Raw genomic sequence first — 14,952 nt, forward strand, 5'->3', positions numbered from 1 at the left:
TCATAGTCATGCATACTTTGGTGAATAGAGTCCTTGGTGTATGGACAATGAGAAGAGCCATATGGCATGGAACCAAAATTTGAAAAATAAGAGCCCATGCTGAAAATTATAGAGCTGAATGATTCAGACATTCATACATATTCCTCAGCGATTTGATTTCTCTAAAAAACACTGTTTGCTGCAACAAGAACATCATTATATTAAAAACATACACTCTTTGGTTTCATAGTTTGTTCATGTAGTTAAGACAAAAGACTTGGGCAACAAGTACTTTACATGACAGTCGTACCTTTCACAGTATGACATGCAGATAAGAAATAGTCCTACCATTTTCATCGTCAGACTTATTGTCATTGTCAGAGTCAGTGAGGGTAAGGGCGGAGTTTTCACGGCTGGACAGACCGGAGCTTCGCCTGGATTTTATCCCTCGCCCCCACAATCTTATAGCGTGATCTGGAGACATTCCTCCCTCTGTATCTGAGTCGGCATCAGACCCCGTGCTCAGGGAGTAGCCAGGATGAAGTATTCCTATATCCGAACAGTAGCCACTTCGATGGGGGGATGGCTCACAGATGCCTAATTCTGCCAGGGTGAAGTTAGTTCCTAGGGGGACAGTAAAAAGATAACAAATTGAGATCTAATTTAATATAGATCTTAGATTTAAGTTGTGCTCTACTCTAATGGATTGTGGTCATGCTAAAAATTAAATGTTATCTTCCACATGAAGAGCAAGGTTTAAGTGCACCAAAAGAAAAAAATAAATAAAAAGTCCATATTTAGAGTTTGGTGGATGGAATACTCAATCACAAACCTAGTGGATGTCCCGTCGACCATATTAAAAGTACAAGTTACAGCCTATGGCACTAGTAATACATAGGACTGGATGACCGTCATGTTTTGACATAATATCTCGTAGCCAAACTCTAGGTAAGCCCCTAAGTCATATGAGCGAAATGAGCTAGTGGAGTGTGACACAACTTTATGAAGCTTTATTTAAATTCACTGTGCTGTTAGGCAGCGATCTTTCTAACCAGCCTGCAGGCTTGTTTGTGGAACATGATTTGATCTGACTTGCCAGATTTAATCACTGGAGTATATGTTCTGCCAGTAAGCGAACATTCAGAGGCACAGCATGTGACATCAAAGTGCAATGTGATATTTTGATTGCAGCCTGCTTCACTGAGCTATCAACTTGATCTTCTAGAGTCCAAAATTGTTAAATAACATCTACAGCAAAGATACACAGGGTTTATTAAGAATGGCCTTACACCCTTGAAGGAATGATATGCATACTCTGACTGCCGAGCTCCAAATTAGGAGCCTAGAGAAATATTTGGTGCAAATGTTTTTTCTTTTGTGGCTGCTTTTTCACTTTGAAATCTTTATGAGATGAGTGTAAACCTCTCATTTCCGATTTTTTGCATGTTCAAATTGTCCTTGACAAAGTCGTGAATGAGACCATATGCCAGCCGTACTTGGGGTACATACCGTTGAAGTTAAAGATAAGAAGCAAAACATGTTTTTATCATAATAGGCTGCAAAATGAATAGCAAGTGTGCAAAAACCGACCTGATAATTTGTTTAAATGGCAGCAGCGCCAGGAATGTTATGCACTCTATATTACTCTGCAACACGGAAGAGGCTGTTTGTACATGATGTCAAAAGTAAAAGTACAAACTTGTATAAGTGATGTTAAGAGCATAAAATAAGTCTACTACTGCCACTACTAAATACAAATAATTATAATAACAGCGTTTTTTTAATTGGTCCTTCATATCTCAGTACTGAAACTTCTAAGCGCTAAAAAAAACACATTTGTTAGTATTACTCAGTTTCATGGCTCTCAATTTACTTAAGGCTCGAAAGCCGAGTTGGTGTTTCTGGGATTCTAACTTATCACCTGCTGATCAAACATTTGTCTTCGGAAAATATTTTACTCGTTGAGCCTAGCCCCACACTTATAATTTCATCCATACTGGCACTGATTTCATTGCAAAGTAATACTTACATTTGAATAAATAATGTAAGTTTTTTTTTATTGTGAATTGCCCTACAGAATATATGTCATCTAAAATCGATGGCGGGACTTTTTATGTTTTTATTTTTCAGTCAGTTCAAATGCTGATTTCCTGGCAAGCCAAGCTTTTTATTTATTTGCCATGCCACTGACATAATTTTCATATAATTGATTATATTTATGCAAATACATTACTGCGGATTTGAAAACAAACAACTAAAACAGAAAATATTATAAATGAATTGAACACATAAACACATTTTACAGATCTAGAAAATATGTATTAGTTATACAATCATTAGCTAAGCCATTAGTCAAGTGAACAACAAAACTCTTGTCTTAGAACATTTTTTAAGAATTGTTAAACAAGCATGCATAGTTATCTTGAATCTTGTTTCTTGAACTTTTTTCTTTATTTCAATTTGTAAATATATTTTAGACTTTTGTTATGCTAGGTAATGTTGTCTAAATCAGTGTTTACCAAACTGGGTTGCTGGGTCAAGAAAAGTCAAACCAATAAATTAAGATGCCTTAAATTCAGTATTTATCCTGTCATATTTGCTGCACTTCAAAGATGAGGTCAAATGTCAAGCTATGTCTTTTGCTGGTTTTTTTTACATGAAGACTGGTGTTTACACATTCCACTCACTTTGCAGTCAGAGAAAGAAAAGAAAGTGAATGATGTCACAATCTGTGGTACATGATGTGTGAAAGGAAAGACTGTATGATACCGTTTTTTCTTGACACAACAAAATGTAAGTGAGCTGTAAGTTCACTGTACACATTCAATAGTTAGGAAAGCAAAAATGAAGCACATTTTTTGAAACTCTAACAGAAACTAAGATTTTAATAGGATCAGAACAATTCAAGACACTTTACTTGGTGATAGACAAATAATATTTATTCACTGAAACCTGATTTCCACACATTATTAATTGTGTGCAATATATTTTGATCAGTAAAACTGTATATCTGTGCCCATTTAGTGACCATTTCAATGAGAAATGTGCTGCCTGCAAATGACAATGCACCACCACTCCGTACTTTAGTTACATTAACAAATCACCCGCCTCGTGTTCATTAAAGGTAGGTTGGTCTTGAAAGTCTTTCATACTAAAAAGTGGATTGTGATTCTAAAAAGTTTGGAATGCACTGGTCTAAAGGATGTTTTTATTTTCTCCCAATAATTCTCCATGATTCTTAAACAGTGTTAATATATGTTTTTCTTCATTCAATTTCATCTAAATGTGTTCTAGCTCTTACTTTACTTTCATTGCTCTGACATGCCCTACGGGGTCATCTTTGCGCTATATACAAACTGAATAAATAAATAAACATGAGCTGCGATTGCTTTGGGCTGCAAGCTCGGGTCTGCATAGATAGCTACATACCTCAAATGTACACTGTGTAGGAGCTGTCAATCAAAAATCACCACCATGCAGGACCCGCAGGACGTAATCTGCAGTCTCCCTTTCTGTGCCTTAGATTGTCAACATTCATTAGTCTCTAAACAATCATTGGTGTATTTAAATGATATTTTTACTTCTTGCAAAGCAGGGCAAGGACCTTGCACACAAAAGCCCCAGAGAGACAGAAAACGACGTGTGCCAGCACCAGCACTCTCTCTGATATCCACAAGCTCACGTTAAATATGCCAACACCTCTGATCCCTGTGCAGTCTGGTATCAAGAAACGACTGGCATCCATTTTAGTATATATTGCAAAGCAGCTTTTACTTTCTACTCGGAATCTTGACTTCTATGCTGGTGTCATGCGATGGCTGGCTTTTCCAGACTGCATGCGACAATTATTACAAAATATTATAGGTAATATGTTGATCATTTGCTGGACTGTAAAATTATCCAATAAAAGCTCAAGAAAGCATGATTTGTTATTGTTCTCGCCTTTGATTTGCTTCCTCTGATGCCCTGGCTTGCTCAGTAAGCACTTACCAGATTAGACACTTGAACATGGTTCCAGGCTATGCTCTCTCATGTTTCTGTGTATTGCCTGATAAACACTTCAAAGTAAACCGCTCATAAATATGAAATGAAAAGATGAGAGTCCTTATGCACAGCTTTGAGATACAAATCTCTTTATTTCCGTCTGAAGTGGGGCTTGATTGACATAATGAGTCATCGATCCCGTCCAGGGAGACACTGCGGAATCCTCACCTCCCCCAGGAGACTTGGAGACTTTAGAGCTTTCAGTCCTGAACTTTGGCAAAGATAAGTTCGCTCCCTCTGCCCACTGTCCCATTGTGGTACTTATTTTAGCAGTGTTAAGGCTTAGCCATGGCGAAAGGCAAGCAGCGTTGTGCTGCAATGACAAGTGCATAGACACGTCTGGTACCACAAATTGCATATGTGTTCTGTAGTGTATGAGCATTGCAGAATGATAAGCCCCTGCAATACTTGGGACCTGTCGGCGCAATTAATAGTTTTACAACTCTACAGTAAATGCAGATAGGTCCAGACGAAAAACTATGTTGACATCCGTGTGTTTATGTCAAAGCAGTGTACAAGCAAAGTCAACTACAACATTCTGGCTTTTACATAATATACTTTCCCATTTAATTCGTTTTCATATTAAACAAAATACACTTAGAAGCACCAAGTCCTGAAGTCTGAAGACTTCCACGTCCGATTGTGAAATGGTTGCTTTGTAAGCCATATGCAACTAAGTATCATACTAATGCCACGGAACATATCATTAGGTATGCTTTCCTTTAAGCACACACCTGGCATCCTGTTGCACACGTCAGAGCACAAGCCTATGAATGGATCGGACGTAACTTTGATTGGGGCAACACACTCAGGGGCAGAGGGGCATAGAGGCCTGACAAGCTCATCCAACCCTGACTAATGGATGTATTTTACAATTTAGACATAAGGTAGGGGACCCTTTTGCATCCTGCACTTTTCCTTCCTTGCACTGTGGCCCAAGACACCCTGGCTACGCCACTGGGGATGAGTGCCTTAAAGCCTGACAGCTTCAAGCTCTTAGAAACAGTTGTGCTTGGAGCACCCTTCAGAATTTGACCGGGCCTTCAACCCTACCCCTGGAAACATGCAAGGGGTTGAAGAGTTTATCTTGCACATCCAGAGATTAATCACCAGCCCAGACTTTCTTGAATCTGGGAGCCAGCGAGTGGTAAGCACTGGCAGAGCACTAACTGCTGCTTTGATAATGTGTCTTGGATTTAGACTGGACACTGCCTTCTATCCATTTGTTGTGTCATACATAACATTTTGTATTAAATGTGTTTAGGTATTATCATTTCGTACAGCTTCTTAAGTTTTTCTGAGAATACTCTCTGACTTGAAAACTGAATATGAATCTCTCTGTGGTATTCTGTATTTGTTTCTGCCTCGCAAGACGGTAGATGACAATTGTAAGGAAAGTCCTCTTTTTACAATGTTTGCTTGACTTTTTAGTCTTGGCTTCAGGAACACCAACCTCAGCAGCCATGGCAGCCTGCTGACTATGTGCTCTGTGTACAGGATATGTTTCTTTAATCTCAAACCTGAATTGACAGTCACTCCGATAAAACATTTGTTTGGATACAGTTCTCCTGTGTATTTGCTTAGAGCACAATTCTGAGAAGCAAGATGGAAGGCTCGGTGTGTCCTACTTGCTTCTTAAATGTAACATGGGACCCGGTTGCTATCTATTGTGCTCTGCTGTCTAATGTGCAATGTGATTTTTTTAGGGTGAAGAAGATATCACACCGAGTTCACACCAAGCAATACCATTACCACTCATCGTTAACTACGCATAGGCCTTTACCATGCATGCCTTACAACGAAAATATAAGGATTTCACAGATAAGTGTAAAGCCTTTATAATACATATTACCTACTGGCGGTCGCCAGTAGGTATATATAGTTAGGATTTTTTCTCTATGGGTTTTTTGAAAATTCTATGTCTAATAACTTTGGCGTTTGTGGACGGAATTGGCTGAAATTTTCAGGAAAATGGCACATTTTGTTTCTGAGCAGCCCCTGAAAATTGGGGGGGGGGGTCGTCCAGGGGGGGTCGAGAAAAAAGGGGGGTCCCAAAACGTGTTTTTAACATTGAGTTTTCCATAGGGCGGTTGGCCTCACTTTTAGCCCGAACGGCTGAATGGATTTGCACGAAACTTGGCAAAATTGTAGGGACTGGTAGCCCGATGTGCCTTTTGTAGGTCTCAATATATGTGCTACAGTGGATTTTGAGAAATTAACGTTTAAAAAAAGATATATATCTGTAACAGCGGACCGGGCAGCGCTCCAGGACGCGTACTTTTCGCGCAACGGAGCTTTGTGAAGCGAAGCTGATTGGTTCTCCGGCGTCTGTCAACATTCCAAACAGTCCGTAGCGGCCGCCATCTTGTCTCTCGGTAGGATCGAGAGACAAGAGGAGGCCAAAGCGAAGGGGCAAATGACCATAAGGGGGAATAGTAGATCCTCGCTGACCCCCTAGGTTTGATGTGGAGGTTTTAAAAGGGCCCCGCGGGGCAAAAAAAAAAAATAATAATAATAATCGAACGGCTGAATGGATTTGCACGAAACTTGGCAAAATTGTAGGGACTGGTAGCCCGATGTGCCTTTGCTAGGTCTCAATATATGTGCTTCAGTGGATTTTGAGAAATTAACGTTCAAAAAAAGATATATATCTGTAACAGCGCACCGCTTCGCGTACTTTTCGCGTTACGGAGCTTTGCGAAGCGAAGCTGATTGGCTCTCCGGTGTCTGTAAACATTCCAAACAGTACGTAGCGGCCGCCATCTTGTCTCTCGGTAGGATCGAGAGACAAGAGGAGGCCAAAGCGAAGGGGCAAATGACCATAAGGGGGCATAGTAGATCCTCGCTGACCCCCTAGGTTTGATGTGGAGGTTTTAAAAGGGCCCCGCGGGGCAAAAAAAATAAAATAATAATAATAATCGAACGGCTGAATGGATTTGCACGAAACTTGGTAAAATATTAGGGACTGGTAGCCCGATGTGCCTTTGCTAGGTCTCAATATATGTGCTTCAGTGCATTTTGAGAAATTAACGTTCAAAAACAAGATATATATCTGTAACAGCGCTCCGCTTCGCGGAGATAAAATTATATCTGTATTACCTAGCTGTTGCTAACACCAGTTAGCGACGGCTAGTAGGAGATAGCGACCATCTTGGGCCCCACTTTGCATGTGAGTGATATTTATCACTAATGACATGCAAAGTGGGCATGCCAAGATGTTAGCGACTGGAAACAGTCGCTAACATCGCTATCTCCTATTATCAACTTTTGGAAATATTCGAGATAAGCGCGAATATCTCCAAAAAGTAACAGCTGCCCTGAGCAGTTCTTAGCCATGTTATCCAATGGGAGGTGGATAACATGGCTAAGAGCATTAGCTCGGTAATGCATGAATATCGCTGAGTTTTCAGCGATATTAATGCATTGCGGTCGTTTTTTATCGTATTTGCGATAAACCTTGATAATAGCAAGGTTTATCTGCGATAATTTCTGACGGTAAAAAAATCTTTGCAATGCATCGTTAGGGATAAATATCGCTTAACTTTGGTAATATGCCCCAACGATTGTTAACGTTCGATTCGAAGGAAATCAGGAAGTGTTGAAAAACATTGTCTGCGCCATCTTGTCTTTTTTCAAATGCCACACTTTTGTCGTGCACGGCAGCCATTTTAGATGCCTTGACCAGACCCACTCTGTGCACGCTGTCGATCCTTAGCATGGCTCCCCACCCTCGCAAGCATCTCACCCAGGCAGTGGTCACCCCCGCTCTCTGTCTTATGCATGGGTAATAAACCTCCCCCCATCTGCGCTGCTCTTCCCTGAGAATCACACCCTGTGCCCGCCCGACACCTCCCTTTCGCCCTATTCACTACCGCACCCTCTGACACTTCTTTTCCTCTGTGTGCGATTGTCCAGGCCGGTCCTAGGCTATCAGCTAGCCCTGCAGATGTAGTTTATGGCCACAGCTGTAAAGAATCACCCCTCTTCAAAGGAGTTATAGTAGATCAAGGCCCACACTCGATGAGATCCGTCACAGCAGAAGCGTTGCTATTATCTGAAAACCATCCTGTATTGTGATTGGGGAGGGGACCGAGCGTGAAGCGGAAGATTCCAGGGATGACTCTTTGTACATGAAAGTTTTTACAATTATGTGTCACATTAAAAATATATAGCACTCCGACAAAGTAGTAAGATTATAAAACTTTAATAATTTATAAATATATACAAGAAAACAAAAATAGTAATAACATATAAACATTTTTAGGGAAAAACAACGAAGTAGCGGTCGGCTGTGCGAATAGTCCCAACGCAGCACAACGTCCAGATTTCCGGCGTGGGGCGTCGCGGGGGGTGGGTCATCAGTAGCAAACTGTTGTGCGAATAGTTCCAAGGCAGCAGAACGCGCCGAAATCTAGATGACACGAAAGTGATGTCTAGTAAGTTGCCACCCAGCAAATAACGGCGTGGGGCGTCGCGGGGGTGGGTCATCAGTAGCAAACTGTTGTGCGAATAGTTCCAAGGCAGCAGAACGATGGCACCAAGGTGATGTCCAGTAAGTTGCCGCACTGGTTTTGGTATCCTACAATGCTGCTCCGAATAACGGCGTGGGGCGCCCCGGGGGAGGCGGCGTGAACGGGCCTCTCCAGGTGGAGTGTCATCTGTTGTAGTGGGGCGCCCCTTTACCGTTTCAGTTGCCATTCCGTCCGTTTTTGGTCCACTGTGTCAAAAGCCGCAATTCAGCTGAGTTGCGCCCACTCTTGCGGTGCAGCGATAGGCGGCTGTCACAGGACTCTCAAAATGGCGGCAGGCTCTTTCCTTTTTGGGCCTGGTCCACTGAAATGGCCCTGGGACACCTTGGAAATCGGACGCTTGTCTGCTAGGTCTTGGACCCCATTCTCGAAAGCGTCCCCTCCGCCTTGAGAATTCATCAAAAGTTTTGGGGGCCCCGACTCCTGCAGGCTTCTGGTGGGGAGCGGCTGCCATGATTGCTCGCGGAATGACCACGACGGAGCTACGAGATGGTGGTGCTCTCATGCTGACGCCAGTTTAGTCTGAAACATCCAGAAACAAGGTGGGGCTTTCATCGTTTGGGAAAAAAAAAAAGTTTTCATCCAATGAAAAGTGTTGTTTTTAGGTCATATGATCAAGCCTTCCATCATTAGGAAACCAAAAGTAAAATGAACCAATGAAAAGTTTTATAAACAAGTCACATGACCTGTTATGCGGCATAGGGTATAAAATGCGTAGAAAATACGTTGGCACGTGAGGCGGCGTCAGTAGCGGACCGATGTGCGAATAGGCCGAAGGCAATACAACGCGCCAAGATCCGGATGGCACCGAGGTGGTGTCCAGCAAGTTGCAGCACTGGTGTGGCCATCCTACAATGCTGAAAGTCGGCGTGGGGCGCCCCGTTGGCCTGTGAGTTTGCGTCAGTAGCGGACCGATGTGCGAATAGGCCGAAGGCAGCACAACGCGCCAAGATCCGGATGGCACCGAGGTGCTGTCTAGTAAGTTGCCGCACTGGTGTGGCCATCCAACAATGCTGAAAGTCGGCGTGGGGTGCCCCGTTGGCCTGTGAGATGGCGTCAGTAGCGGACCGATGTGCGAATAGGCCGAAGGCAGCACAACGCGCCAAGATCCGGATGGCACCGAGGTGGTGTCTAGTAAGTTGTCGCACTTCTGTGGCCATCCTACAATGTTGAAAGTCGGCGTGGGGCGCCCCGTTGGCCTGTGAGATGGCGTCAGTAGCGGACCGATGTGCGAATGGGGCCAAAGGCAGCGCAACAATATTTTCTGACTGACACCACAAGGCGCTGAGATGCCAAGATCCGGATGGCACCGAGGTGATGTCTAAGTTGCGGACTGATGTGCGAATGGGGCCAAAGGCAGCGTAACAATATTTTTTGTATGGAAGATACCACTAGGCGTTGAGATGCCAAGATTCGGATGGCACCGAGGTGATGTCTAGCAAGTTGCTGTACTGGTGTGGTCATCCTACAATGCTGAAACTCGGCGTGGGTCGCCCCATTAGCCTGTGAGATGGCGTCAGTAGCGGACCGATGTGCGAATAGGCCGAAGGCAGCACAACGCGCCAAGATCCGGATGTCACCGTGGTGGTTTCATAGTTGAGAGGCACTTCATCTGCAGTGGGGCGCCGAGATCCGGATGGCACCGAGGTGATGTCTAGCAAGTTGCTGTACTGGTGTGGTCATTCTACAATGCTGAAAGTCGGCGTGGGGCGCCCCATTAGCCTGTGAGATGGCGTCAGTAGCGGACTGATGTGCGAATGGGGCCAAAGGCAGCGCAACAATATTTTCTGAAGAGAAGACACCAAAAGGTGCTGACATTCCAAGATCCGGATGGCACCGAGGTGGTGTCTAGCAAGATATGCAGTTGAGTTGTGTGCGCACTTGCGGCGAATAGGTCGAAGGCAGCATAACAATGTTTTTTGAATAGAAGACACCACAAGGCGTTGAGATTCGGTTACCACCGAGGTGATGTCTAGCAAGTTGCCGCACTGGTGTGGCCATCCTACAATACTGCTCCGAATAACGGCGTGGGGTGCCCGAAGGGGGGGGGAGCCGGCGTGAATGGGCCTTCCTAGGTGGAGGCTCGTCTGCTGTAGTGGGGCGCCCCTTTACCGTTTCAGTTGCCATTCAGCTGAGTTTCGGCTGCTCTTGATGCTACAGCGACAGGCGGCTGCAAGAGGACTCTCAAAATGGCGGCCTGTTCTTTGGATTTGGGCCTGGTCCACTAAAATGGCCCTGGGACACCTTAGAACTCGGACGCTCGATTTTTTTTTCCTTTCCTGTACATGCAAAAAAAGGTAAATGCCCGGTACGTTACACGCTTCATCTGCCACAATGAACTCTCCAGAGGAACCGAAAAAAAATATAGTTGTGGTAACTATACCATGCATCGTCATATGGAGAGGTGGCACCAATTAATTATAGTGCTGCATAAAAGAGAGATTTGGAGGAGAACCCCTGACCTGCTAGTACATTCATCAAAGAAGTGGCACTGAGAGCTTCAGAGGCAAGGGAAACGGTCCCAAATATTTAGAAGAACTTTGGAAAGATTAAAATGACATGTTTAGATTGTGGCAAATTAATTTCATGTGGACAGATGAGTGTTACTCTAATAAATACAGCATATGAACATCATCATAGTCGATGGTTGGTAGAGACATTTTGACTACATCCTGGACCTGCCCGTCCTCGCCCAAAATGGCGCCGGAATAAATGGGACTCGTAACTCCTTGTTGTGTACTGGTTGCAGAACCTTGAAATCACGAGATACGTATGCAGTTTTGAAGCACATGGCGGGCGGGGACGAGAATTGATTGACTATTTCGACATCCCTATTGATATTAAGTTCTGATGTGTTATTGATTACTGTACTGTTGAAAGTTCGAATTAACGTCACCCATGGTACTTGCCCGCAAATGTATATCTAGATAATTTTATTGTAACTGGCCCTGTCGTATTTTAATTATAAAATGTACGTCCACCGATTCCGTAACTGTTAGACACCTTAGTTCTTGCAACCTAATGGCCCGCCCGTTACGTTCCTCTACAGTGTAAATGTCTATTCATCATATACGATTACAGTTTGCTCTGTGGCAGGCCCACGTGGTTATAGGCTCGTATTTGTATAATGACATTTTCACAATAAAGGTTTTTAAAAGAAAACATGGTAGTAGTATATACATTGGTAAAGTTTTTATTAATAGTGACTGTTTTAGAATCATTAAAAGGCAAGTGAAATAAAGCAGACCAATTACATGAAGGGTAAAAGGTATAATACGAAGGAACGCAGTAAAGATAAATGGTCAAGGGCTGTTGTGTTTTCTATTCCTGCAACATAAAGTGATCGATAAGAATCTCATATTCAGGCGTATCGGCGACTAAGACAGCAGGTCGACCCTCTTTTGCTCAACGGCTCCGTCATGGGACGAAGAAACGCTCTTTTTCTCGAAAAAAGAATATATTTTACTTGCAGGACAGTTGTAAAATTTCCGGGAAAGTACATTAGCCTGGAACATTATAACATATATTTAAGAAAAAATAATGTTCGGAAGTAATGAAAAGCGTAATTTTTAGGTCATATGACCAAGCCTTTCATCATTACAATAAGAAAAGTAAAATGAACCAATGAAAAGTTTTATTAACAAGTCACATGACTTGTTATGCTTACGTTACGCGCTGCGCGCCCCGGATGACTTCCGGATGCGCTAACGCGGCGCGTCATATGACGCATTACGCGACAACGCAGGTACAGAATATAGTCAAAATGTCTCCACCAACCAGCGGTCGGAACACAACCCCTTTCAGCAGGCTAAATAGTTCTGTTAAATGGCAACAGAAGGGACAGGCAACAAGAACCATCAGTCAAAGAGGGGAGGGCTAGTTCTTCTCTACCGGGTTACATTGGGGCGCTACCGGAACTGATCGAATTGGTAGTCTACAGTGTTTCTGGATGTTTCAGACTGAAGCTGGGGTTAGCATGAGAGCAGCACCATTTTGTAGCTCCGTCGTGGTCATTCCGCAACCAATCATGGCAGCCGTTCTTTATCGTTATTTTGGGCGGGGTGGGTGGCGGAGCCGAGCTGTTTTGCAGCCATCATTGTGTGGAGTTCAGTTCATCTCACTAGTTTTGTATTTGTCATGAGGGGTTGTTCCTAATGTTTCTATTTTAGCGAGGTCAAAAAGAGATCCCATTAGTGGCCTACTGATTTTGCTCGATTCCTTTTCTTTTTTTTTACACGATTTTTCGTTATCTGCAAAGACTAAACAGAGTATTGCGACTCTGTGTTTGTTTGTAAATAGAGAATGAACCAAAGAGAACTAATTCTAAAACAGTAAATACTTGGATAACAATCAATCAAATGGAGAGAGAAGCAGGCACGACGGATTACAACGGGGGCAAACGCCTGCGTTAACTACCTTTCACTATCTGCAAAGAGAGAGTACTCCTAATAGAAATGAGGGGGGGGGGCACCATTCAAAGCAGATCAGTGTGCATAAACACGAAAATGTTTTCACTTACCACGTACTTGACATTCGACAGCTTATGATATTTGCTATTAAAAAACCATTGAAATTCACTGAAAAAACCATAGGTTATAGACCATATATAGTTAGGAATTAGCATTTACAAAACCTTGAAAATTCACTGAAAAAACCATAGGTTATAGACCATATATAGTTAGGAATTAGCATTTAAAAAACCTTATTTTACTCACACAAAACCATTGAAATTCCATATATAGTTAGTTGCACTAACTATATATCGCGCACCCGCAATCCACTGCTGATCATGTCACATATTACATCATTCATGACATGGTCAGTGACATCACTGATGACATCACTGATGACATCTCAAATGACATCACTGATGACATCACTGATGACATCTCATTTGACATCATTCTTGTGCTAATACGATAAACCTCTTCAGACTCTAATATAACCTTAGATACACTCAGTGTATACAGACACTCACACACTGCCACTCATCCATGGAGTTACTCACACACCCAGTCAGTCATGCAAAGAAACAATCTCACCTCCATTTCTTCAACTATACAGTTAAACACACCTTACTTATTGAAACATATACTAACACATATTTACTCTCTTATACAATCCCTGATACAAGTTCACAATGATCGATACAACCACTCACTCATTCAGTGGCTCTCATGCACAGTTATTTATATATGCCAACTCTCACATGTACTGTGTTTTACATATGTACTTACTATGACATGTAGCATTGAGATATCCATTCACTCATCAATACACTCATGCACACAGTCAACTGCCCATGTAGCTGTTTCCACATGCACTCTTGAACTCATACACCTAGTGAATAAACTGCTCACACATCTATGCATAGAGTCACACACCTTCCAGCCACCCCCACACAAACTCAATCTCCCATAGAAATACTTGGGCAACCAATTAATAACACATATAGCCTCTCGTATAGCTAATGATCAACACATGCAGCAGTTTACAGAACAACAGACATAATGATGCACAAATTAAGACAGTTTAGTCACTAAGCCATGCATTCAGTGAGACACATTTAATCACTCACTCATACAGTCAGTCACGCACCTACTAAATCCTTCATCCAGACACTTATACATCCACTCATTCTTCAATATGTAAGACATATTTTAACTTTACAGAAACATACAGTCACTGGATGTTGTCATCAGTGATGTCATCAGTGATGTCATTTGAGATGTCATCAGTGATGTCATCAGTGATGTCACTGACCATGTCATGAATGATGTAATATGTGACATGATCAGCAGTGGATTGCGGGTGCGCGATATATAGTTAGTGCAACTAACTATATATGGAATTTCAATGGTTTTGTGTGAGTAAAATAAGGTTTTTTAAATGCTAATTCCTAACTATATATGGTCTATAACCTATGGTTTTTTCAGTGAATATATATATATATAAACCTACTGGCGGTCACCAGTAGGTAGTACTAGTTAGAACCATGTTTCCATAGGATAGAGTTTTATCACTTGTCTGTATCTTTGGCGCCATTTGACAAATCTTCACAACATTTTCCAAAAGATGTGTGTCGGTGATTCTAGTCAGGAATGGAATGTTTTGGGATGATTTATCAAGTGGGGGCTGATAAATAGAGGAGGGTAAATAAAAGTGTGTTTCCCATGTTAAATCCCTTAGGAGCTTTGACCAAGAATAGAGCCCAGATCGGGCTTACACTGAATCTAGCAGAAAGGTAGATTTGGTTACGCAGATCATGCTTTCAGTTATTTGGTTTTAATTTGTTCAAAAGCTGATGAAAAAATTAAAGGAAATCCAAATATGTATATCTACAATCGTGAAACATTCACGAATAATAACAAGCTTGTGCAGATATCTGCAGAGCTCTGAT

At 42.4% G+C, this 14,952-nt stretch overlaps 1 protein-coding gene across 1 annotated transcript in view; it reads right to left on the reverse strand.

Annotated features, from left to right (window-relative positions):
- Positions 1 to 280: 280 nt before the first annotated feature.
- Positions 281 to 14,952, reverse strand: part of LOC144769317 (teneurin-2-like) — an 853,614-nt gene continuing 838,942 nt past the window's right edge. Inside the window, exon 5 of the mRNA XM_078653392.1 lies at positions 281 to 603. Within this exon, the coding sequence (XP_078509518.1) occupies positions 293 to 603 (311 nt within the window). The 3' untranslated portion in view covers positions 281 to 292. The remainder of the gene's footprint in view (positions 604 to 14,952) is intronic.

The sequence above is a fragment of the Lissotriton helveticus genome, chromosome 7 (assembly GCF_964261635.1).
Source record: "Lissotriton helveticus chromosome 7, aLisHel1.1, whole genome shotgun sequence".
NCBI classification, from domain to species: Eukaryota; Metazoa; Chordata; class Amphibia; order Caudata; family Salamandridae; genus Lissotriton; species Lissotriton helveticus.